Source organism: Mauremys mutica, chromosome 11 (assembly GCF_020497125.1).
Source record: "Mauremys mutica isolate MM-2020 ecotype Southern chromosome 11, ASM2049712v1, whole genome shotgun sequence".
Taxonomy (NCBI): Eukaryota; Metazoa; Chordata; order Testudines; family Geoemydidae; genus Mauremys; species Mauremys mutica.
Genome location: NC_059082.1, coordinates 55,704,306 through 55,730,241, shown reverse-complemented (window position 1 = coordinate 55,730,241; position 25,936 = coordinate 55,704,306). Strand labels below are relative to the sequence as shown.

Sequence of the window (25,936 nt, the reverse complement as noted above, 5' to 3'; positions counted from 1 at the left end):
GGCTCGGACGCAGCTTCATAGCGAGCTCGACCACGGTCCATACCGGGGAGCTTTCCAGCACCGGACTCGACGGCTCTTGCCTGGCCAGAGTGAAAGGTGCGGATATTGTCGGTGCCACGGCAGACATCAGTGCCGGGCGATCCGACGGAGCATAGCGCTCGGCTGCGGAGCAGGCGGCTCAGACGCAGCTTCAGAGCGAGCTCGACCACGGTCCGTACCGGGGAGCTTTCCAGCACCGGACTCGACGGCTCTTGCCTGGCCGGAGTGAAAGGTGCGGATATTGTCGGTGCCGCGGCAGACATCGGTGCCGGGCGATCCGACTGAGCATAGCGCTCGGCTGCGGAGCAGGCGGCTCGGACGCAGCTTCCGGGCGAGCTCGACCACGGTGCGTACCGGGGAGCTTTCCAGCACCGGACTCGACGGCTCTTGCCTGGCCGGAGTAACTCTTCATCCTCCAGGAGAGGGGTCCATGCCGAGGGTACGTCGGAGTCAGCGACGGTGGTGCCAGGAGGCCTTGGCGGCACCGGCGGTCCGGTGCCGAGGGAGCGGGCCGTGAAAACTAACTAGCGCTCGGCGCCGAGAGCGGAGGAGCAAGAGCTGCCTCCCTCAGGAGCTGTTTAAAACGAAACCCCCGCTCCCCTTTGTTCACGGATTAAGGGCCTCACAAATGCGGCACTTATCTGTGAGGTAAGATCCCTCGAGGCACTTAGGAGAAGATCTCTTGTCGGCAGCGGCTTGTGACCGACCGAGCATTAGAAAACCCCGTGGACCGGGCATCGGACCCGGCCCCGGGTGAGGGGAAGGGGATAAACCCCAACCCCTGTAAAATAAATACACTATACTATTCTACAAACAAACAGAGTTAACTACAACTATAAACAGAACGAGAGAAAACTACGAGTAGCTAGGGAAGTGGAGGTCAGCTGAGCTGTGCTCCACTGTTCCAACGGCCGTCACGGGCGGAAAGAAGGAACTGAGGAGCGGACGGGCCGGCTGTGGTATATATCCTGCGCTATAGCGGCGCCACTCCAGGGGGCGCCCAGCCGGCCCGCCGGAGTTGCTAGGGTAAAAATCTTCCGAAGAGCCGTGCATGCGCGGCGCGCACACCTAACTGGAATGCATAGGAGCAATCACTCGAAGAAGAACTAGTGGTGTTCCCCAAGGGTCAGTCCTAGGACCAATCCTATTCAATTTATTCATAAATGATCTGGAGAAAGAGGTAAACAGTGAGGTGGCAAAGTTTGCAGATGATACTAAACTACTCAAGATAGTTAAGACCAAAGCAGATTGTGAAGAACTTCAAAACGATCTCACAAAACTAAGTGACTGGGCAACAAAATGGCAAATGAAATTTAATGAGGATAAATGTAAAGTAATGCACATTGGAAAAAATAACCCCAACTATACATACAATATGATGGGAGCTAATTTAGCTACAATGAGTCAGGAAAAAGATCTTGGAGTCATCGTGGATAGTTCTCTGAAGATGTCCATGCAGTGTGCAGAGGCGGTCAAAAAAGCAAACAGGATGTTAGGAATCATTAAAAAGGGGATAGAGAATAAGACTGAGAGTATATTATTGCCCTTATATAAATCCATGGTACGCCCACATCTTGAATACTGTGTACAGATGTGGTCTCCTCACCTCAGAGAAGATATTCTAGCACTAGAAAAGGTTCAGAAAAGGGCAACTAAAATGATTAGGGGTTTGGAGAGGGTCCCATATGAGGAAAGATTAAAGAGGCTAGGTCTCTTCAGCTTGGAAAAGAGGAGACTAAGGGGGGATATGATAGAGGTATATAAATCATGAGTGATGTTGAGAAAGTGGATAAGGAAAAGTTATTTACTTATTCCCATAATACAAGAACTAGGGGTCACCAAATGAAATTAATAGGCAGCAGGTTTAAAACAAATAAAAGGAAGTTCTTCTTCACGCAGCGCACAGTCAACTTGTGGAACTCCTTACCTGAGGAGGATGTGAAGGCTAGGACTATAACAGTGTTTAAAAGAGAACTGGATAAATTCATGGTGGTGAAGTCCATAAATGGTTATTAGCCAGGATGGGTAAAGAATGGTGACCCTAGCCTCTGTTCGTCAGAGGATGGAGATAGATGGCAGGAGAGAGATCACTTGATCATTGCCTGTTAGGTTCACTCCCTCTGGGGCACCTGGCATTGGCCACTGTCGGTAGACAGATACTGGGCTAGATGGACCTTTGGTCTGACCTGGTACAGCCGTTCTTATGTTCTTATGTTCTTATAAATCTATGAAACCTTTTCCACAGTGAAAGAGGAGGGCATCTCTAAAAGAAAATAAGCTAGAATCTAGCATGGCTCCTGACTGAACCAGAACGATCTGATGTGGAAGTTGTATATCATTCTATTTCTGAATGAAAGCTAGAAGAGCTACATATGCACAAGTACAAATTTCTTTTCTGGAGGAGATAGTTGGGAGGTTCAGACAGAAGCAAAATCTGCTGTGAGTTATAGCTGAATCAGACAGGTCACATAGGGATGCACCTATGGGAGACATGGCAGGATGACACGATAAATGGGATGGATGTGGAAGAAGAGAAAGGAAAGTGGAAGAACATGGCAATATGGTAAGGAAGAAGAGCATCATTCAATCTCAGTACTAGCAATATACATTTCATCTTTGCAAAGTAGGGGATGAGCTGAATGAGAAGAGGCTAAGGATGGACAGCAGTCTACCCAGCTATCTAAAGGCAAGTCCTGCATGGGAGCAACTCAGAAGCAGCAGCAGGTGATCCTCACTCCTCAGTTGGGGAGTTGATAGTGAAGAATGAGACCTAGACCATCTCTGACCCAGACACAGGGTGCTATCATGACCACTCAGTGCTGGCACAAGAGATGCGACAAGAAGTCAAAGTGTAACTGTTCTGTACAGGGCACCTGGATACCTTCTGCTTCAGGACTGATCTTGCAGGTCAACACAGAATTTAGGTAACACATAACAGAGGAAACAATGGGAAAAGGATTGGGTGCAGGTGCTGGAAAACTAGCTCTGAATCCAATTGATTGCATGATATGGACATTTTTTATTCCTATATTGTAGGTGTGGTTGAGGCAAAATTTCTTTCTCTTAGGGTCTGAGTTGTGGGCAATATGAGAAACCTGGACTCCTCAGAGTCAGGAATCAGGGTGTGGGAGGTCAGGTTCAATGGTTGAAGCCATAAGTGGTTGGGCCTGAGTCAGTAGCCGGAGTCCAGAGCCATGGGTCACACCAAGGTCAGTAGCCAGGGACTGAAGCCTAGGGTTGAGCCAGGGTCAATAGCCAAGAACCACAGCCAAGGATCAAGCTGGAGTCAATAGCCAGAAAACAGGGGGCAGAGCAAGGAGGTAAGAATAATGCTGGATCTGTTTCAACAGCAAGTCAGGGATCTGCCTTGTTCCACAGACAACTTCCTGATACTCCCTCCAACTTAAATAGTATGTCTGGGTCAATCAGAGGTCATGGTAGGGGATACCAGTCATCTCTACTGTGGTCACCACTTCCAGCAGTGGCTGGTCTCCCAGAATGTATGGTGCATTCATGATGGCTCTGCCGTGGCAGCATGGAAGTGCTGGGGTCACGTCCCATGAACCTTCATATCATGCCCCAACTCCATCGGGGTGCCCCTGGGGTACTGTAAGACCAGATTGTCAAGGTAATATTTGTGAAACTCTTGTACAAGTCATGGGGTGTGAACGTTACCAGCAGGCTCCTAGGAGCACTCTCTGGGACCACAACCTTCCTAGCCTATGAGGTATCACAACTGATCCCACTTCAGTCCAGAGTCCAGTACCATCTGGACCTTGAACTAGTGAGGGCAGTGGTTGTGTTCGGTCAGGGAACAGGCTTTCAGTGTATGGTTTCAAGAGAGGAAACAAGGAAGATCAGGTGCATTTTGAGGGACTAGGTAAGTGGAGTTTGAAAGTGACAGAGCTGATTTTCTGACAAATCTGGTAGTTTCCAAGGAACCGGTGGTCTAGCTTGCGAGATGGCCTGTTCATGGTGAGATTCTTAGCAGATAAGCAGACCTTCTTGTGTACTGAAAAGACTGGCCCCTCCTGTCTCTGGCTGTCTGTGTATCCTGTGTAGTCCTTCTTAGCGTCCTCAAAGTGTCCCCTTAGTTTTTCTTTTATGTAGTGGATTCATTGAACCATGTCAGTAGGCGGTGGGTTCAGGGAGGCTATTGGTGGTGCAGGAGGAAATGGGTGACTCCATAGTTAGCAAAAAAAAAAAAAAGAGCTTTTCCCTATGGAAGCACAGTTGGTGTTGTATGCAAATTCAGCATACAGTACGAGGGTGTCTTGGCTGTAATTAAGAAAGGACTGTAAATATTGCGCAAGTACTTAATTCATCCTCTCCATCCAGCCATCCGTCTGCAGGTGGTATGCTAAGGAGGCATAAGCGTGGATGTTTAGTAGCCTGAGGGTTTCGCGTCAGAGGCAGGAGAGCCCAGGGAGGCAGAGGATATTTGTTACTAAGAGCTGAGCCGTCATCTGAGCTGACGGTATGTGGGCACAGGAGAGGAAGTGTGCCATCTTGGTCAATTGATCTACAACTATTAGTACTACTGTGTGGCCATTTGATTTGGGGAGTTCTACGATGGAATCATGGCACTGGCTGTCCTTGGCTGGGGCAGAGTCTCCAGAGGCATGAAGGTGCCAAGAGGTTTGGTGTGCAGCACCTTGGTGCAAGTGCATAAGTCACATGAGTCAACATGAGCCTGAATTTCAACCCACATCCAGGGCCACTATAAGAAGCGGGAGGCTAGGCAGTAGATTTTGAGGCATCTGAAGTGCCCTGCTAGGGGGCTGCCTTGACTTAAATATAGTACCTGCAACTATCTATGGGGCAGAACATATATGGGGTGTGATAGACCCAGGCCAGTTGGGTACAGCAGAGTAGTAAAAGGCAGATATACTTGCCACTGGATAAGCAGTTTTCTGTTCCCTGACTGACCAGAGTGCGGGCTGCTCCAGGCTAGGGTGGACACATGACTTCAATTAGCCTGCAAAGAGTCAGGTGAGGCCGTTAGGCTAATGTGAACACCTGACTCTAATTAAGGCCCCTCTGATACTGTAAAAGAGCACACTCTGGTCAGGGGAAGGAAAAGGGAGCCAGAGGAAAGGGAGTGCAGCTGATGGTCTGGGTAATGAAGATACCCTCAAGCCACTGGAAAGGGAGCCCTAAGATAAGGGTGAAGAAGGTGTTGGGAGAGAGAAATGGGGGAGCTGTGAGGAAGCGGCCCTGGGAAGTGTAGCAGCTCTGGTGGTGAAAGGTCAGCTGCCAACAGCTGCTGCCAGTAGGGTCCCTGGGCCGGAACCCAGAGTAGAGGGTGGGCCCGGGTTCCCCCCAACCCGCCACTACAGAAACACCCTCCTGGGAGGGGAAGACAGGCCCCTGTCAGGACAGGAGGCTAAACTGTTCTTGAATAAGCCCATAGGGACAACAGAGTCTGTGGGAGTTCTCCCACCAATCTCCTTGCTGGCTTATGATGAAATGGGCTCAGAGAACTGTAACCCTGCCCCTAAAGAGAGAAGGGCAATGTGGAGGGTTGCAGTGAGCCTCTGAGGCTAGCATAAACTGCCTGGAGCATGGGACCCATGGAGACAAGGTTGGAGCTCTGCTTCATGGGCGATTAATATATTAGAGACAAGGTGGGTGAGGTAATATATTGTATTGGGCCAACTTCTGTTAGTGAGAGAGACAAGCCTACAAGCTTACACAAAGCGCTTTTTCACCCCTCCAGTCAGAGGCACTGGATTTATGGTTTACTACAACAATCTATAACCCACTAACTCTCCCCCAGCTGCTTCCCCACCCTTCCTCCTCATGAATACAGGGGTGTTAATGGGCCACTTAATCTTGAATGGTCCCTTGAAATGTGTTTTAAATACTTGTGCTAAACAATCTGTTCCATGTTGTATTTAGCTGTCACACTCTGAGGGCAAGTCTACACTTAAAACTCTGCAGCTTCTCCCGTCAGCATAGACCTGAGATCAAGTCCCATGAATCCTCATATTCAGTATGGTAACACAGTCCAAGTATTTCTCAGTAAAGTCTACAAAGAACTGCCGATTAATTGTGATTATTATTTAGAGAAGATTGATCAGATCCAGGCTGATTGACAGCTTCCATGAGAAGAGTGGATGGAAATAAAAACACTGTCTTGACTGCGTGGTTTACTTGGGGAGCACAACCAACCACCTCTGAGATGAATTTATGTCTTTCAAAGCTGATTAAAAACTCCGTGGAGACACACCGAGGGCAGTACTGAGGAGTAGCATTACTGTAATGTCTTCCTTGAGGTACGAAAATTGCCCGCCATGTTTAAACAAGAGCAGTTACACCCTTGCTTGGGAACCAACTTTGGACATGGACAACCTCATCAATTTTCATCTCATCTTGAACCGGGTCCCTTTCTTGGGCTCCATTATCAAGAAGGTGGTGATGAGTCAGCGTGAGCTACACTTGCATTCAACAGATTTCTTTGATCCATATCAGTCCATTTTCAGACTGAGTTACAGAACAAAGACTGTGCTGACCTCGACGAGGGATGATCTACTAGTAGCAGACTAGTGTAAGATGACTCTATCAGCAGCTCTTGATACCACTGACCATGTGGAAATTCTGACTCACCTGCACGACTTTGGAGCGGTGAACAAGGAAGCCCTTCAGCAAGTTTGCTGCTTCCTCTCTGAGGGATTCTTAAGGGCTATGAGCCCTTCCCTCAGGGCTTCCACATAGTTAGCTAACTCAAGGTAACAAATGCAAGGTAAAAGCCTAGTGAAGACAAGGCAATTTGTAGTTTTCACATTAGTCAGCAGGTCGAATTACAGAATAGGCTCCCCCATAGTCTTTAACTCAACCTGCTAACTAGTGGGAAAACAAACTGCCTACTCTGCTATGAGCAGGTACTATTAGGGTGACCAGACGTCCCGATTTTATCGGGACTGTCATGATATTTGCTTGTTTGTCCCGCGTCTCGACCGATGTTTGGTTGGGACACTGGACAAACAAGCAATTTTGCCCTCCGCTCCGGCACACAGGCGGAGCCCGGAAGGGCTCTTGCCCCCCCGCCCCGACTCCGCCCCTTCCTTCCCCCATTGGATCCCTCCCCAAATCCCTGTCCTGGCCCCGCCCCCTCACTACTCCATTGGATCCCTCCCCAAATCCCCGCCCTGGTCCCGCCTCTTCCCCAAGCATGCGGCATTCCTCCTCCCTCCCAGGTTTGCACACGGGCCATGGCCAGGGCCAGGAGCACAGCGTGGAGGCTGCTCCAGCCCTGCAGCCCGCGGGACAGCGCGGTGGGCCTGGGGGCAGCGTGGAGCGGGCAGGGCCCGGGTGGACGGAGACAAGTGTGGGGCAGACACACTCCTGCCAGGAGGGGCCGGGCCTGGCTGCCTGGTTTGCCCCCTGCCTGGGTGGGTCCCCGAGCTCCCCGTGGCCGGAGCGGGGCTCCCGGGGCTGCAAGGGGCGAGTGTCCCGGGCGGGGTGGAGCAGAGCAGCCCCTGCTGCAGGGCCGGGGCGATGGAGCCTGGGAGCGGCTGGGCTGGGAGCTGCAGGAGGGGCCCGGAACATGGCTCGGCTGCAGAGCTCGGAGCCCAGGCTGGGCCCGGGAGCGAGGGGATGGGGGAGCCAGGGTGGGGATCTGGGGTGTCAGCGCCAAGAGTTGGGTGGAGACGGGGCTGTGCCACTGCCGCCTGGCGGCAGGTGGGGGAGGGCGCTCCGGCTTTTTTTTTTTTTGCTCCGCCACCGTCTTTTTTTTTTTTTGCTCCGCGCCCTCCCCCCAGCTCATCCCGATATTTCATCTTTGTCATCTGGTCATCCTAGGTACTATCTGTATTCATAGTGCTGTGTTGTTTCCATTTAGCAAGTATGTTGGAAGCAGGCCAGGAGGGGTATAGAGAGGTAAGCAAGGGCTCACTTTTTATATCTGGGAAGAAGATGGAGAGGGGGAAAGTGAGGACGGAAAGGGGCTACTTTATGTGAATTGAGAAAGGAGGAGAACTGTGAGATAAGTTTTCTCATCTATTATTCCTCAAGCTTTAAACCTGTGAGCAGAGCTGTCCTTAGAGTTGTGAGAGTTCAAGGGTTTAGTTATATTAAACCAGGTCTGGATAAGAGGTCCTACTGCCCTGTGGCAGAGGTGTGGCCTAGATCAGTGTTTTTCAAAGTTCAGGTTGTAACCCAGTACTGAATCACAGAATGGAAGGTACTGGGTCGCTCTGGTCAGCACCGCCAACCAGGACGTTAAAAGTCCCACTGGCAGTGCTGCCCAGCTAAGGCAGGCTAGTGCCTACCTGCCCCGACACCGCGCTGTGCCCTGGAAGTGGCCAGGAAAGGGGGTCACGGTGCTCCACATGCTGCCCCCACCCCAAGCACCATCTCAGCACTCCCATTGGCTGGTTTCCGGCCAATGGGAGCTGGGTGGGGGGCCGTGCCTGCAGGTGAGAGCCATGCGGAGCTGCTTGAGTGCCTTCACGTAGGAGTTGGACCTGCTGCTGGCTGCTTCAGGTGCAGCGCAGTCCGTGGTGCCAGGACAGGCGGGAAGCCTGCCTCTGCACCCTGGCTGTGCCACTGACCGGGAGCTGCCGGAGGTAAGTCTGCAGCATGGGGCACGGGTCACTTGCTGGAGGATTCTCTGCAGCTTGAGGTCTTCAAACCACAATTTGAAGACTTCAATAACTCAGACATAGGTTAGGGGTTTGTTACAGAAGTGGATGGGTAAGATTCTGTGGCCTGCTTTGTGCAGGAGGTCAGACTAGATGATCATAATGGTCCCTTCTGACCTTAAAGTCTATGAGTCTATGAGTCTAAGTCCATGCCCAACCCCGTGCCCCAACCTCCTACCCCAGCCCCGAGTCCCCCGAAACCTGGAACCCCCTCCTGCACCCCAAACCGCTCATCCCTGGTCCCACCCCAGAGACTGCACCCCCAGCCCAGAGCCCTGACCCTTTCCCTCACCCCAACCCCCTGCCCCAGCCCATATGCCCCTCCCACACCCTGAAACCCTCATTCCCAGCCCCACCCCGCAGCCCTCACCCCCACATCTCAACCCTCTCCCCAGCCCTAAGTCCTTCCCACACCCCAAACCCCTCACCCCCAGCTCCATTGGATCATGGGCATCAACAAGTTTAAAAACCACTGGCCTAGATGAAGGGGTCCTGCTGTCATGCTGGGGAAGGAGGAGCTTGAACTAGAAGGTTTGCCCTCATAGGGTGGGGTGGTGGTGGCAGGGAAGGGAGGTATATTTACAGGAGGTTCCCCACTTTCCATACTCTTGGTGATTGTATATCTGCCAAAAAGCATGTCTGTTATTCATTCTGTGTCTGCAGAAAGTGGACAAAAGGTTCTCGTAAAGAAATGAAACTCACCTGGGTCAGCAGCAATCTGCTTCTTTTTGGAGTTTGTAACAATTTGATTTTCGTTCATCATTCGTACATCCTGATCCTCTACACGATTGCTGCAAAGATGAAAAGCAGACCAATAGCAGGGAGAATCAATAGTCCATAGACACCACTGCAGCTACAGGGAAGCACACTGCAATGTGTTACCTAAACCACTGTGAGGCTGCACCACTGACACCACTGCCTTCTGTGAGTCACAGTCTGGAAGGATGAGGCTTCACCCTCATATAGCCCACAGCTATAAACCTAAGAACCTAAAGTTATTCCTCACAATTGTATTTGTTGGGAGGGGTGCTCTCAAACACACATTCCAACTGCTACTATCACATCCACTTCACAGCCTATTCTGACCTTCTCTAGATGCAAAGTCTGACCATCTGAACCAAAATCTGTTTTTAAATCAACTTCATTAAACCAGTGCCATGTACCCATGTAGACACTCTTAAATCAGTTTGCAACCATCCTAAATTTATTTAGCTTAATTTGGTAATTTACTGAATTAAGCTAAATTGATATAAAAGAGTTATAAACCAATTTCATACATTTATAGATTTCAAGGCCAGAAGGGACCATTATGATCATCTAGTCTGGCCTCCTGCATCATAGAGGCCAGAGAATTTTACCCAGTGATTCCTGCATCAAGACCATAACTTCTGGTTGAACTAAAAAATATCTTCTAGAAAACATAAATTCTTGATTTAAAGACTGCACACAATGGAGAATCAAACTTGTGGTAAGTTGTTCCAATGTTACCAAATTACCCTCACTGTTGAAAATGTTCTCTTTCTTTCCAGTTTAAGTGTGTCCATATGGGAGTGGTTTATTTAAAAGTTGATTTTTAGTTAAACCAATGCAACATTTGTGTGTAGACTGCAGACAGACTGTCTGTTCCTTTACAAGCAGGACTCAATAGCTTCAAAATCTAATCAAATTTAAATACTATTAAATACAGAAAAAATGTCAACTGATTAATAACTACTGACTCCTTCTGGCCTTAAAAAAAATTAGAGAAGCTATCCACTGCTATTTATCCTAAAACAGGATCCATCTAAGAAGTAAAGACAAGAAGAAAATTATTCGCATCATGTGAGACACTTTTGTCTAAGACCCACAGATCAGCCAAGGTTGGAAGTTCTTCTCCCAAAGAACAGAAATTAAAATGGCTAAACGGGAGTACTGTTAATCACCTAGGCAAGACTCTCTCATGATCTGCATATGGATAAAACCTCTTTCTCCCTCCCAACCTACCAAAAAAGAACTCCAATTTACATGAAAGAGTGACACCTTCATATCCTACGCAAAGTGGCCCATTGCACATTGTGAATGGATCAAGAGATGAATGGGGAAGCTGCAAGTTAAGCAAACTAGAGATGACTGGCTGTAAGACTGAAGGTCAAATTGGGCAAACTACCCCACGAAAATCAAAGCCACATGTTTTCACCCCAATTTATAAATTATATATTGTTTTCCTTGTAAATCAAATATACCCTGGATAATCTTTCACCCCAAATTAGAAGCTGCAAGTTTGTTTGCCTTGTGAGTCAGATCTATCTCCTTCAATATATATATATCCTTCTTGTTCTATTGTCAGTCTTAAATAATGTGAAATGCTTATGTACAACCAAAGAATGCATTGAGTATGTCCTCCAGATTTAGAAGATGAGAAGAGATTTTGTTGATTTTCATTGTAAATAACTGGTGCACTCTAGAAGTAATAGGAATTGTCTGGCACAAGGAAGAAGGACTGTTGAAAGATATAACTTTGGGATATTAAGAGAAATTGCTAAAAGGGGTGGATCCCAATTGATAGTAGGGGCTAATAACGAAACACAATCCTTGAAATGAATCGAACATGTAAAGGCTTCTGATAAGAAAAGGACTGAAGAAATTTGTGTACACCTACACTATGGGATACCTATGGAAGCAGCAAAAATGGAGAGAGCTGAAATCGGAGCACTCACTTGGCACTTGTTCAATAGAAATCAGAAGTTGGCCCCTCCAACCAGCCTTGAAATTAGAGTTTATAAAATTGAGGTCACCATGTGCAAATGGAGAGTTGACTGAACCGAATAAGAAGCTGCAGAATCCTAAGTGTGACTGATGCCCAGACCAGCCAGGTGGAAAGAACTCTCCCGCATCCCAGGCTAAGTGGATATGAAGAAGTGATGAGATTTCATTTCGAAGACTGTATTTCCCCTTCTAATCTTTAATATAAATAACTGTAGGTTATCTTGCCTAGTCTACACTTTCTAGTGAGTCCTAAAGTAACCGTATTTTAGATTTTAATTCCTTTGCATGTCCAAGCAAATTGGCCTATGAGAGATAAAAACCAATAACTTTAAGCAATTGCTTTTGACATGCTAAACTTTTCACTGTTGGACCAATCCATTCAAACTGTAGCAACCACACTCTTAAAAGTGCCTTAAAGACAAGTTCATCTTTGGAATGCGATAAAAGTGCTAGGTACTAAAGAACTGAAACTGAGTATCATAAGTAAATGTAATAAAAACTCTTGATAATTTACATTGTTGCTTGGTATAACTGTTGAGACAACTCCAGATTGTGATAATCGATTGCAAGACTGTATTGTGTGTGTGTGTGTGTGTACTACACACCTAGAACACTGGTTGTTATCTACACTTGAGTGGTGAATGTGTGATTGTATACTAACATGGTTCTGGGTGAATTAATACATTCTTGGTTGGTTAAGAATAAGCATGTGTCCTGATTTCAGAAATACCGTTTAAGTTAAAAGCTGACCTGTAAAGAACCCAGAATGAGAAATAGTAAGCTAATGTTCCCTGGATTTAAAACAAAGGGGTTATCCTATTAGGTTCCATTCTATATTGGCTATAACACTCATCCAATTGGCAAACCTAGTTTGTTAGATTTTAGCTTTAAAATCTAACGGCCACCTTGGCAAATTAACAAAATGGACCAACCCCATTTTATGCTTACATATCAACCACCAAAAAAAGCAAACCCTAAGGGTAGGTGAGTGGGAATCCAGTGATATGATAGCTTCAGAAAACAATAATTACCTTTTTCCTTTTATCTAAAGATACCTTATTGTACTAGATTTCCATTCTTGGAGACAAAGGAGGGATATCTCAAAATAACACTAAGTGAGACAGATTCTACCTCGGGCTTCATTAGTGTAAATCTAAAATAACTCCACTGAAGTCACTCTGGATTTAAACAGGTTAATGAGATCAGAATCAGGCCCAAAGTTTACAAAAAGTGCTGAACAGTGCAGTGGGAAAGAGCTTGAATAACCTCTCAAACCTTACCAGTTAGCCAGACTGGTTTACTGCTCACCTTCCTGGTTACCTTTTTGTTCTATGGTATGCATACTTGGTGAGACTCTAGTATTGTTTCCTTAGTAGAACTGATGCCAAATGTAAGGATTTTAATTTTTTTTTTCACTTTTGACACTAACTTCCTCATTTTATTAAAATCTCCTTTTCATTTAGCATCACTGGGTTGGTATCTGATCCTTTGAATACAATATACAGCACAATTGCTTTCTATGCCAGTCAGTACATAGCACTGCAATTCTCTGCAGTAATGTAGAAGTTGCTGACATCAGCCACTAGAAATAAAATTATGTAAACAGGATTCCTCATTAAAATCAAAGCCCAGCACATACCTAATCACTGTATTCTTTTCTCGCTGGCAAATCCTCTCATCATCTGTAAAGAGAATGGTATGATATGGGACCACAGGGTCACAGGTGGGCAGGATGCCATGCACTATGTGACTCACCATGTCCAGAATTCCATTGTACACAAGCAAGTCATCTACAAGAAGCTGGAAACATAAAATAATCAAGAATCAGTTTTGTTTAAGCAACAGAACAGTTATTATTATTATTCATGAAAACTCTTCTGGAAAAAGTGTCTGAATGAAATGTCATTGCTTTCAATACAGTCCTCTCTGTCAGCTCAATAGAAGTTGCACCATTTGTTCCAGGAGAGCTGGTCACTAGTTCAGCTGTGTCTCTGTATCAAACAGTTTGCATCTCTCTCAGTTTGCCTCTGGTGCTTTCTCACTCTGTCTCCTGGCAGATTAGTTTCTAATAAAATATATGAGCAGGCATAGGAGAACTGACTACACCCTATTACAGAAATTGATTCTGTTATTCTGCATGTTATTAACTTTAATGAATCATCATGTTTTTAAAAACTTAGACATTTATGTTGAAGTTGCACACAAAAAGTGTGAATCACACTGTGATAAATTATAAGTATGAAATAAAAAAGGAAATTAGGGCAAGCTGACTCATCAAAATTGCTTATGAATAAGTACTTACACCAAATTCTCTCACTCCCCTTTGGGGAGTTTTCGCATAATTCCACAGTTTGATCATTGACACGGTAGTGGGCAGGTCAAAAATAACATAAACCCTATTCACCTGTCAGAGAAAAGAATTCATTTAATTTTCAGTAAAACATGACAAACACCAATGAAGGAATGCAAACAAAGCATGACAAACATGAAGAACAAGACTCAAAGTTTGTATTAAAGGAGCAGAGCTAGTAAGCAGAAAAATGATATTTAAGCATTTAATGAGTTCAGCTATCATCTCCATGCCAATGATCCACAGATCTAGTTCTCCGCTGTGGACCTCTCTCCTTCTGTTCAAACTGAAATCTCAGCCTCTCTCTCTGACATCTCCTCCTGGATGTCCAGCCATCAGCTTAACCAACAACAGAGCTCTTCCTTCTTCGTCCAAAGCCTTTCCCTCCCCCTCCTCTCTCAGTTACTGTGGCCAGCACCACGTTCCCGCCTATCTCTCATGCCTGGAACCAGGGTGTTCTCTTCGACTCAGATCTTGCTCTAGGCTCACTGATTCAGGCCAGTCGAAATCTTACTGCTTCTTCCTACACAATATCTCTAAGACCAGGCCTTGCCATCCACACAGCTAAAACGCTCACCTAGGTCCTCATCATCTCATGTCTCAACTGCTGCAATATGTCCTTGACAAATGCACTCTTCCCCATTTACATCCATCCAAAATGCTATAGCAAAGATCATGTTCCTGCCTCATCACTCCAACCATGTCCCTCCTCTCTGCATATCTCTCCACTGGCTCCCCCCTTGCTACTGCATCAAAAACTACTGGTCTTGGTTGTAAGGCCCTTGTGGCCTATCCCCACTTACCCATCATCTCTGATACATTATCGAGATAATGACTCTCCCCTCTGCATTCCTAACAATGCCTCTTCCACTGCCCACTTGTTACATTTTCCAACTTGGTGCTGTTTCCCATGTTGCCCCTTATGCCTAGGAGCTGCTCCTCATAACATTTGCAAAGCTAGCTCATTGTCCTCTTTCAGATCCCTCCTTAAAACTCCCCTTTGCCCTGAGGCCTACAAAAAACTTAACATGGCTGGCTAGGATTGTCACATTGCTTTCTTGCGCTCCCCCCTCTGTTGGATGCGTCAGCCTGTTGTCTCTTGTCTCATACTCAGACTGTAAGCTCTTTGGGGTATGGACTGTCTCTGTGTTTGTACAGCACCTAGCACCACAGGGTTCTGATCCATGACTGGGACCTCCTCAGCGCTACTGTAATTCAGTTAAGTTTAGCAATAGAGCATGGATAAGCCTTGCCAGATGTTCCGAAGCAGTTCGCCGACCTCAGGAGTATGCAAGCCTATTTTTAAAAGTTGAAAATAATAATATTGTATGATATTGTATGTTTTCAATATATTGTTCTACTCTTATTTCTTGCTAGGATTCTATCTTCAGGTTTCAGGGAGAGTGTGGTTCCATGAATACATTCTCCACAGGGAGAGCTAACTTTTCCAGCACAATCTCTTTAAAGAAACAGTAGCTACTCTCTGATTATCTTTAAGAAGGGATGGAGTTGTCATGCCTTAGGGGTCTTTACTAATATTCTTGGGGTTTTAATACGCTTTCTAAGGCAGCAATTAAGTATATACTACTGTAAATCTGCTTCTGTAACTTCAGGTTGCCAGATGCTGACACTGAGTTTTTTATTTTCTGAATCCACCTGAAATATAGATCTGACACTGCTTTTGCCTGTGAGAAGATTAATGGTGGTATTTAATATACTGACTCAGCTTTCTAACTTACCTGGGAGCTCAGGGGACTGATTCTGCTCTCAGCTACACAATTAAAGATTGGGAGTACTCCACTGAAGACAATAGGCCAGGTTCATGGGGGTGGTTGAGCCCAAAGTGGCTCAAGAGTGGCTTTTAAGACACCTTTGTGTTGCCTTGATTCTTGGTCTGACTACGTCTGGTGCAGTTTAGTACACTATCTGATTTGTCCTGCAGTTGAGAAAAGCCAAAAATGCACTCCAGCCAAGCCCTCCCACCCCCACCCCCGCCCTGCAGCAAAGACTCTGCCTTGTGACAGTTACATTCAGGGGAAATAATAATTTGCTGGCTATTCATATGTAAGCAGAGTCAGGATGAGCTCTACCCTGACATCTGGTGGTAGATTATGGGGAGTGCGGAAAGAAGTTTCAAATATTCGCATTAGCATTTCAGTTATTTGCATGGGCACTCCCACTCCACTTAGCATACCGCAAAGCAGCCTGGGATGGTTATTTTCACAGCTATGGGAGCCCCAATTTTGTTGTTATTGGGGCAGGAGCAATAAAATGTTGTCATCCCGATTAAGTAAATGAGGAACTACAAAACTGTCTTATGATAGAGGGTTTCATTGTCAACTAAATAGCACTTGCTAGACAAGGGACATGGGTTCCAAAACCCAGTCGAGAGAGAGAGAGGCTGGGGACAGAGATCTGTACTTGGTGGTGCAGGCTCCTTGTGTGAGCCAGAAGCACCAGTTCCACCTATGCCTCTCTCCACTGTGGAATGTCAGAGTTAATTTTTGATTCCCTGAAGAATCTAAATGCAGGTTACTGAGCTGAATTCACTGGTACTGGGGCTCCCCCACTAAGAGCTGAAATCACTGAAGAGCTGGACTTGCTGAGCTGAGAGCACTGAGTACTGTGCTAATGAGTGGGGGAGCCTGAAGCCATACTGTGGAGCAGAGCAGCTGGCAGAGCAGAGTGGAGCAGTTTGTGCAGCCACTGGGTGAGTGGAGCCAAGCAGCTCGCGAGGACGGCTGGAGTGGCTCACAGGACAGCTGGTGGACCAGAGCAGCTGGCAGAGCGGAGCAGCCTACAGAGCGAGCTGAGCTGTTTGCGGAGATGACTAGTGGAAGCAGAACCCCATGAAGAGGCAGGGCAGTTGGCCCCGAAACCACGTAAGGTGCTCCTTTCTACCCTGGCTGGGGAGGGGGACCTCTGCAGAGAGACTCTTGAGCTCTGGGGCTGCACTGACCCGGGACAGAGACTTTTGGATTGTGGGACTTTTGGGACTGTGGGTGATTTGGGGGTTGCTGGACTCAAGGGCCCCGAGAGAAGGACATGGCCCAATTTGCTGGAGTGGGTCTTTGCTCACGGTTTGACCTATGAACTCTAGCTGAGGTATTTTCCCAATTTAATGCTTGTTGTTTGTCATGTAATTAAACCTTTTCTGCTACACCAAGACTCTGTGCTTGCGAGAGGGGAAGTATTGCCTCTTCGAGGTGCCCAGGGGTGAGTGTAAGATTTTCCCAGGTCACTGGGTGGGGGCTCGAGCTGGTTTTGCATTATGTTGTGGGGAAGGGACAACTATGTATTGAACCCGGCCCTTGCTGCTATTGTTTCGGCCCGGCAGAAGGGTTACACATATATATTAATAATAAAACAGCTATCAGAGATGGAGAAATGAATCATTCTGACCAAACAAATATCTATCAAGCCCCAAGACAGAACTACGCTGCCTGATTAAATACAAGGAGTAAAAGAAAAAGGAAGATTATTTAATAGAAAAGAGAAGTTTGCTGAATGTGTTGCAGATCTCCAGTTAAAGAGGGGCACACTTGCTTTGGTGGGTCCCTGGAACAGTTCAAAGCAGCCTGGCCATTAGGAGGCGCATGCATTCCAAAGATCTGGTCCAGCATTCCAACTGATGCCATTACAGAGACTGCCCTTTTCACACCCCGCAGGCTCGGCTTGCTTCTTCTTCCTGACACTAACCACCCTCCAAAGAGGAGAGGAAGGAGGAAAGAACTGTGTGGATGTACACAGATACATATATATTAGGGGAACTCCAGTTATTGGTGAGTTATTTTCCTTTTACTATCATGAAATGAGTTTTGCTAACTCCCAGTTATTAAGGAGATTGGCAAGCAGTAGACAGCTACAGAGGGAGGGCTAAGGAGATTTAATTAAACAGAGACTGAAGCACTACTCTCTCAAATCAGTAATCAGACTGGCATCTCAATGGAAAGAGAAATACTTCATCCGGCATGGTTCAAATGCCAAGTACCAGCTTTACATATTGCCATAATGGAAACGTTACGGATGGAAGTCATTGAAGTAACCAGCCTGTCTCTCCTCTCTCTCCAAGTCCCCCTTAGTGGCAGTTGGTGCCCAAAGCAAACGGTGGTGCTCCACTCACTCTGCTCCTTCCCCTCTCCTGCTCCTTACCATCCCTTCCAACAAGGACATAGGCAAAAGGCCCCACCTTAGCTCCCTCCCCTCTCCTGAAAAGAAGCTGTGGCTCCAGCCACTCAGCTCCCACTGTCAGACCTGACAAGCCAAAGGCCATCCCTCACTGAGCTCCTGAATCTCCCCGCTAGGCTACTACGCTGTATGAGAGGCCCAACCCTTCACCGCTGGGCTGCTAACCATCCATTTCCCTCTTCCTACACACTTGCTGCCTCTGCTCCTCTTTAAATTTGCAGGACGCTGGACAGCTCTGCTTCCCTTTCCCACTGCCACAGCACCTAAGGAAGGTGTGTAGCTCTGTACTGAGGCTATGCTCAAAGGGAATTGAAAAGCCAGCTGTGAACATGTGATGGTCCCTGCACTGTTCAATACTTTCACTGGAAGAAGGAGTTCTCTTAAGAGCTAGAGGCAACCACTTCCATCAATCTCTTCCTCCCCCGACAGCTGCACTGCAGGGGCTACATGTCAATAGCCCCACTGGACTGCTCTCCATGGAACTGCACTGGGAAAGAAAGAGGAGAAAGGATGGATATTTGGAAACCCCAAAAATCTAAAGAGGGTATGATTTAATTGGTGGGGCTTAGTCCCTACTAAGCCACTACTGGTCTGCCTGGTATTGGCAGTATGCTCAATAACATAAGAGAGCTCAATCCATTTTCACAGTCTCTCAACAGTTATTGTTTTCCCCTGGGACATCTCCACAAAGAGCCAGATGATTCTGAAGGGCTTAGTTGTACTTATCATTCATTTATTTATGGTAGCTAGTGCCCACTTGTGCTAAACACATTCCAAACATTCAAGGATAGTCCCTCATCTGAAGAGCTCACAATCTAGATGCTGGCAGGCAAGCAGACAAAGATTAGAGGGAAGAGGAACATTAGACAATTTATATTCAAATCGATTTGAGTCACTGTTATTGAGAGGGTTTAAGTGGGACGTTAGTGATGCAAGCACTTTGAACTCAGAGGCAAATGTCACTCAAGGAGCCAAGCAAGTGAATACACTTTTCCCAATAAAATACACAAACTTCTAGACTCTTTATTGCACTGGGGGATGGAGGGAGGGGAACTATAGAGGTCTATCTGCTGAGACAAACATCTGCACAGTCCTCAGAATGGGGAGGGGGAAAGAAAAATATTTAAATCCTGTTGCAGGTCCTGGTATGTCCTATCAGACTTCTTGAAATTAGAAGGCAAAGAAGCTGTATACTTGCAGACATCCACGGCAAAATCCTTACGGCCTTTAAGAATAGGTAAGGACACCTTCCTCTTTCCTTGGATTGGAAAACACTGAATAATTTATACAACTTCCTTGGAACTGCAGCCACAAGAATCTCCAAAGCTTTGTTGTCATTTGGAGAGTAAGAGGAAAAGGTAATGAGAATTCATTCATGAATGTAGAAGTCCCAGGAATCTCCTTTACCACCTGCCGTCCTCCAACTCCTCTACAGTCAGAAATGTTAACTCCAGTGTTGATAGAAGCACAGAAGCTTCAAGGAGACAAGCAACTTGTTTTTCAGGTGGGTGAGGTCCACCAGATGGTCTTGATCTAGGAGAAGGTGCTCTAACAGCCTAAATGTGAAATTAAGGCCATACTGGCATGTAAGCTGAACACTGACCCTGAGTAACATGCGATGGAACAGTAGTTCCCCATACAGCTGGGGAAATGCAACGGAAAATACAAAACTCTGTTCTGGGGGAATGATAAGAGAACCAGGGCCAGGTGACTCAGAGGTATCTGACATTGGACACATCCTCTCTGAGAACAAAAGAAGCTATTGGTTTGCTGAGCATTAACTGAAGCATGGTTATCCATCTCAAAGATTCATATGGATCTGACCTAAACCTCATTTGAGGCACCTTCCATCCAGACAATGGATCAGAGGACCCTCTCTGTGCAGATCCTGATGGATCTGGAAAGATTTTGCTCCAAGTCCCAGAATTAAATCCTCCTCAATCCTCATAACAGTTTCTAACTTTAGCATTGGCTTGGAGGGTACCAGACCTAGTGTGGAACTAAAGAATCACTTGAACACCAGGCCTGATGCTTCAGTGGATCCAAGTGTCTTGAATCTGACTGTTGAGAACAAAGCCCTGCACAGAAACATGGCAAAGAAATATGGTCAGAACCAGAGTCTCCTCTGTGCCTAGAAAGTGACCAGTTCAACTCTCCTGACCTCCTTACTTCCAGCTTAGGGCTCTCTTCTTTGCAAGAGCAGTTGTTAAAATGGTCTCTTTTCTCTTAAAAGACTCCAACAGGGGAATCAAAGCCTTCTGAAACTCCAGATAAAACAGATGACCCAAGGATTCGGTGCCAGAATGGAAGATCTGCACACTATGGCACCTCAATCTGTGCTAGAGCATCACTAAGTTAATGGCTCTGATCTTTCCTCGTCCCAGAAGTAGAGACTGCACAGGCAAAATAAGTTTGGGAGTGTGACCTTCCACTGAATGCCGGAAACATTTTACATGCTTACTTACTGGTAACTGTCATTCTTTGAGAGTGTGGCCTTTGCATATTCATACTTGTGGGACTGATGATGCATCCTGGGGTTGAGCTGTGGACTAGAGAGGAGTCCCTTAGGGTCATTTGCCCCTTCTTCTGGATTCTGAAGGTACAAAAGGAAGCATGGCCCAAACCACTCTCAATTTGTTTCCTAATTTCAGAATTCTTTGCCTGGAACTCTGAAGAAGTGGGGAAGGTTGGCAGGGACTGAGAATATGCAGAGGCAACACTCTGGAAGAACAACAGTTACTAGTAAGTATCCTCCCCTTCTTTGAGTGGCCTCTGCATATTCCCACTTGTGGGAGATTAGCAAGCAGTGCAACCTACTCAGAAGGTGTACTGAGGAGTTTTAGGTGATCAGAGATTGCAAGATTGCCCAAATGAGCATCAGCTCTGAATGGCAGGTCAAGAAAGCATCATAAGTGACCATAATTTCGTTCTTCAAGATCAGACATGAGTGAGGGACAAATCTGGTTTCAAATACATACAGAACTTCAAGTAACAACTTTGCAAATTCTCTGAAAAAGACAGATGGCCTGCAATGGATGCTGGTTTTAGATTAGATGAGTACCATTAGATATATTCAGGTGAATGAACACCTGGTGAGTCATAGCAATGATGCAAAAGAGAGTTGGGGAAATATAAACAGGATAGAGGCCTGTAAGAGATGGAAACAGAGATGACTTGAGATTGACAATGTGGATAAAATCACTGCCCACATCACATTTCCCGTATAGACTACTGTTTACAGAGAATTTGGCCATTTGGACTGTATCTCACTATGACTAGGCTGTAACTACACCTCTACTTTGATATAACGCTGTCCTCGGGAGCCAAAAAATCTTACCGCGTTATAGGTGAAACCGCGTTATATCGAACTTGCTTTGATCCACCGGAGTGTGCAGCCCCGACCCCCTGGAGTGCTGCTTTACCGCATTATATCCGAATTTGTGTTATATTGGGTCACGTTATATCAGGATAGAGGTGTATTGCTATGAAGAATGTCCTCTTCAGAGGTGTATGGTACAGATAATACTCTCACCAATAGCAAACTGGAGGCTCCAAGAGCTTTGTGAAACAAGACTCCAGTCTCAAAGTAAAAGAGATGCATGCACCAGAGGGAATAAATACATCCATCTTGTGGTACTCCAGCACAACCAACTACACTGCTACAAAGAAATCAAGATTCTTTGGCACAGCCATGAAGGCAAAGTCTAGGGCCAAAGAAGTGTAGGAAAAGGTTTTCACTACACAGCATTTACAGAAGAAAGAGCACATACGGGAGAAGAGGCAATTGTGTAAGGAATAACATCCACATGGCTGTGGCATTTCAGGTGTACTGCATACTTACAAGAGTCCGGTATTGCAATTAGTCTCGTGCTTTTCATTACCCCCAAGAAATGCAGATATCCAAGAGTTCTTACGTATCTGGTAGCATTGCCTCATTTATATCCACTGCATTGCAACACATAATGCTGTCTGTATAATTTCCCAAGCTGTTTTCTTTTGTTGTTTTTGAAATTTATCATTAATTGACAGTTTAAGTTTATAATTGTAATTTTAACATTCGGAGGCCTTGTCCACAATGGAGTAGCAATCTGCACAATGGGGCTGTGATTTATAAAGAGGACTAATGTGTCACTGTAAGTAACTGGTCTGTGTAAGCCCTGCTGGTATGCACACATCAGGGCAGGGTCAGGGCACAGGTGTTTAGGTTTGTGCGATTAGACAGTTGGCAACCCTACATGCAGGATCCCAACACAATAGCCATCAGATATCATGTTAGACCTTCTTTGGAAACTTCCAGCCTGCCCAATTCTGAAAGGTTAAGTGGAGAAATGTAAATGTCCACAATACAGGTGTGCAAAATGGTTCATCCCCAAAAGTTAAACATAGGCCAGAACTAGTCTGGTTTATCTTCTTTTCCCTTTCAGATATTAGAAACCACACACAAATTTAAAATGATGCTGCTAGAAGGGGATGCATTACTCAGAACCTTGGGACATGGAACACTGGGCCTGTCCTTTCTAGTTCACTATTTTCAATACAGAGCATTGGTTAACATGAAATGAGTTGGTGTTCTGAGCCCACCTCTCAGTGGACAGGTGTCCACTGCACAAGACACACACATCTGCCTCCCCTGTTGGTAGTCTCAGCTGAGAGGCCAAGGATCTACAGACTCTGTTGCTAGAAGTCATGCCTCCATGTCAGAGTGCAGGCACAGGGGAGTCACAGTGTGGGGAAACCAGCATTGTTGCTGTCCATTCTATAGCACTTCAAGAGACAGCGGATTTTGCTTTGAAAGGTGTCAGTCCAGCACTTTACACTGGCATCAACCTCACTTTAAAAAGTATACACATACACACACACGTTTGTATATCTGTATCTTTGCACACATGACACATACAGAGCACTCAAACGTAAGGAAGAGATGAAAACAGAAAAGTATTCATACCAAACCAGGAAGAATTGGTGCAAGCCACATGTGTCTGCCGTCAGCACTGTCATTAACTCTGTCAATGAGTTTATCTGGAGTTCGGATATCTCCACACACACCCTCTAAAATGTTGACACTGTCTGGAAAAGCAGCAATGTCTGAAACAAAACTTAAGCTTAACTAACCAAACAAGAAGGATCAAAAACACCATCATTTTACAACCTATGTTTTTTCTACCAGACTTCATGATAAATGTATAGATTATAAAATCCTTCCTACAGCTAGGCTGATTAGAGGACACTTATTGGTGACTTTGTCAGTTAACTGAAGAATTTAGGGCCAGATTTTCAAAGTTATTGGAATAAACCAGCAGATGGCACCTAAGTGCGAGCAGCCAAGTCCTGGAGGATCAATGGCCTATAGGAACAAAAGGTCAGAGGAGTCCATGGCAGCTGGGAGGAACTGTGGGGTGGGTGCCATCTTGGCTGTAGTATGTGTGTGTGGGGGGGGCTTTGGTGGAAGGAGGAAGGATTGTGTTTCCCTTGGTATGGGTGTGCATGAGTCTGGGGGAAAGGACAAGTTGTGAGCACTTTGGACTCAGATTCACTAGTGTCCCGAGGGCAGGTGATGACCAAGCAGTCAAAAAGCAGCGCCCCACCAGGCTGGAGGCTCAGACTGAGCAGCCACCAGAGAGCAGTACACCTTACCAGGCTAGTGCAGCTCAGCTTTATGTATCCCACCAGTGGGATTAGAGGCCTCGGGTGAAGGGGTTAAAGGTTTTGGGCACCTACAGAGGCAGGAGAAGGGACTGTGCTGTTGTTTCACTGTTTCAGTGTTGTTGTTGAATTCCCTTATGTTTCTCTCTACATTTAGCCCATTGGTCTGTACCCATTCCCATGCCTAATATTCCTTTATAGAAATGGTTACAAAACTCTGGTGTAATTCAGTTTTGTGCCAGGAGTTTCTGGACCTCCATAAGCAAAGGAGACAAATGCCTGACCCGGCAAGGAATAGGTGCAGCAGTCTCACTCCCTAAGGACATATCCAGCATACAGAGAAGGGGGTGTTTGGCCTAGTATTTAGAAGCCTATTGGGATTTTTGAAAATGCCTACATGGATTAGATATGCCTAACTCCCACTGATTTCAAAGTAAGTATCTCTGACTTCATAAACACAGTTCCATCCTCACAGATGAGAGTTTCCTCTCCATACTTTTCTGTGTTGAACCCCAGTTTTTTAGTATGAACTTGTGAAGGTTCCTCATGTGAAACCTGGGTCAGGGGATGTCAATGGAAAAAATAATCATCCCAGGGGTCTGAGTAGGCTCTTATGATCTCTTTGAGCTTTGGATCTAGAGTGCCATACCTTTATAGTTTTGATAACCATTTTCCCTATGGTAATCTGTATGAGTAATCCCAGGCATATCAGCGAATAAGTGGGTGTGAGGCTGCCCTTGTCATGATTTAGCATAAATCTAAAAGATAACAGCACCCTGATGCCAGTGTTTGTTGCCTGTTCCAATTCAGTATGGTATCTTGTCTTTGCCAACTAGACAAGGGAACAAATGAATTTCTTTGGTTCTGACTTGAGCCACTATTATTACCACACCTCTGTGAATATGCTCAGAGATGTTTGTAGCTTGAAGATTCAAATCTATCGCTGCCTGAATGATCTTCTGATAAAAGTAAGAGTTTGTTTACTATGACGTACTGTTCCAGTGGTAAGGTTACATGTGTCTCTGGACAGAGAAGTAGATAATATGTACTATTAAATGCCTTAACTTTACATTGGCTTGTGGTTTTGTAATAAGTAATGCAGTATTTTTGTCTGCAGATAAATAAATACTTCCTCAGCATGGGAAACAGTTTGCCATTCTCGTCAAGACACCATATTCTAATATTATCGTCCGTCAGGAGAAGAGGTTCCAGACTCCTTTACAGGGACCACTCACCCACAAGCTCTTTTCAAGACAGATTTAGGAAAAGTCTTCCTGATCTTGGATCAATTTCAGAAGTTTAAATCCTTGGTTCTCCCAAAGTTTTGAGACCATCAAAAAAATCTCAGCCTTCCAGTGCAGGAGAGGGTATGGGTTCTGGGAGCAGTGGGCGGCCATGCCTGCGGACAGCCAATGTAAACAAACTGTCTTGCGGTCTGCCAGTGGATTATCCTGATGGGCTGCAGGCCGCCCACCACTGCATTAGAGAGTGAGAACACCCTAAAGGAGCACATGTGTGAAAGAGCAGAAGAAAATGGAAATCTTGAGTTAGGGATCTCAACCAGGACAAAAGTCAGAAGGACTGCTAATTCTGGAGAACTGCTCCTCCCACTGCAGAGATGTGAGGGAATATGCTGAAGGAAAAGTACAAAGGAAGGGAGAGAGATCCTTTTCTTGAGCAGAACAATGGAAGAAGCTTTGAAGCAGAAACTGGAGTTTGAGTGTCAATCATACCTTGGAGCAGTGGGTTACCAAGAGGTAAAAGAAGCTGGAGACTAAGGCTAGTGAGCTCCTGAAACTTGCCAATGAAGCATTAGCCTACACACTGTGACAGAAGAAGCTGGGTTGCAGGGAAAACTGGTCCAGGACTGTGAAGGATGGTATGACCAGGACACTAAAGCATGGGTGGAGACCTGCACTCACATGCAGAGCCCAGAAGTAGATTAGTGCCAGGCTGGTGTAGCTACAGGGGAGTTGTTTGACCCCCTCAAAGCTCCAGAAAGGCCTTCCAAGAAGGAAAATTGGCTGTTTGTCAAAGGACTGGGAATCCCATGGCATGAACACTAAGAACCAGTACAAAGAAGAAGCTTCAATAATGTCAGTAGACTCCTCAGTTACCCAGCAGACCTATATAATAATGGGCTGGAGGGAACTGAAGGAGAAGGCTGCTACAACTGATGGGAACTGGGCTGAAATCCCTGAGATTTGCTCTTCACGGGAAAGATTCTGAGTGCAAGCCATAAAGTGGAAGCAGAGGATAACCCGCCACAGAGCTGAAAAGGAGACTGGGGAACAGCAGTCTTCACTGCTATAGAAGGAACTAACTG

General features: G+C 46.0%; 1 protein-coding gene across 7 annotated transcripts in view; it reads right to left on the bottom strand.

The window, feature by feature from the left end:
* Positions 1–25,936, bottom strand: part of LOC123344345 (katanin interacting protein) — a 177,514-nt gene that overhangs the window by 8,003 nt on the left and 143,575 nt on the right. For 4 of the 7 annotated variants that reach the window (XM_044980452.1, XM_044980457.1, XM_044980455.1 and 1 more), the window contains 4 exons: positions 22,913–23,052; positions 13,732–13,833; positions 13,069–13,229; positions 9,387–9,475 (listed from right to left, as the gene is read on the bottom strand). In XM_044980452.1, coding sequence (XP_044836387.1) covers positions 9,387–9,475; positions 13,069–13,229; positions 13,732–13,833; positions 22,913–23,052 — 492 coding nt within the window. The remainder of the gene's footprint in view (positions 1–9,386; positions 9,476–13,068; positions 13,230–13,731; positions 13,834–22,912; positions 23,053–25,936) is intronic. The other 3 variants (XR_006572527.1, XM_044980454.1, XM_044980456.1) reach the window with 3 other exon arrangements.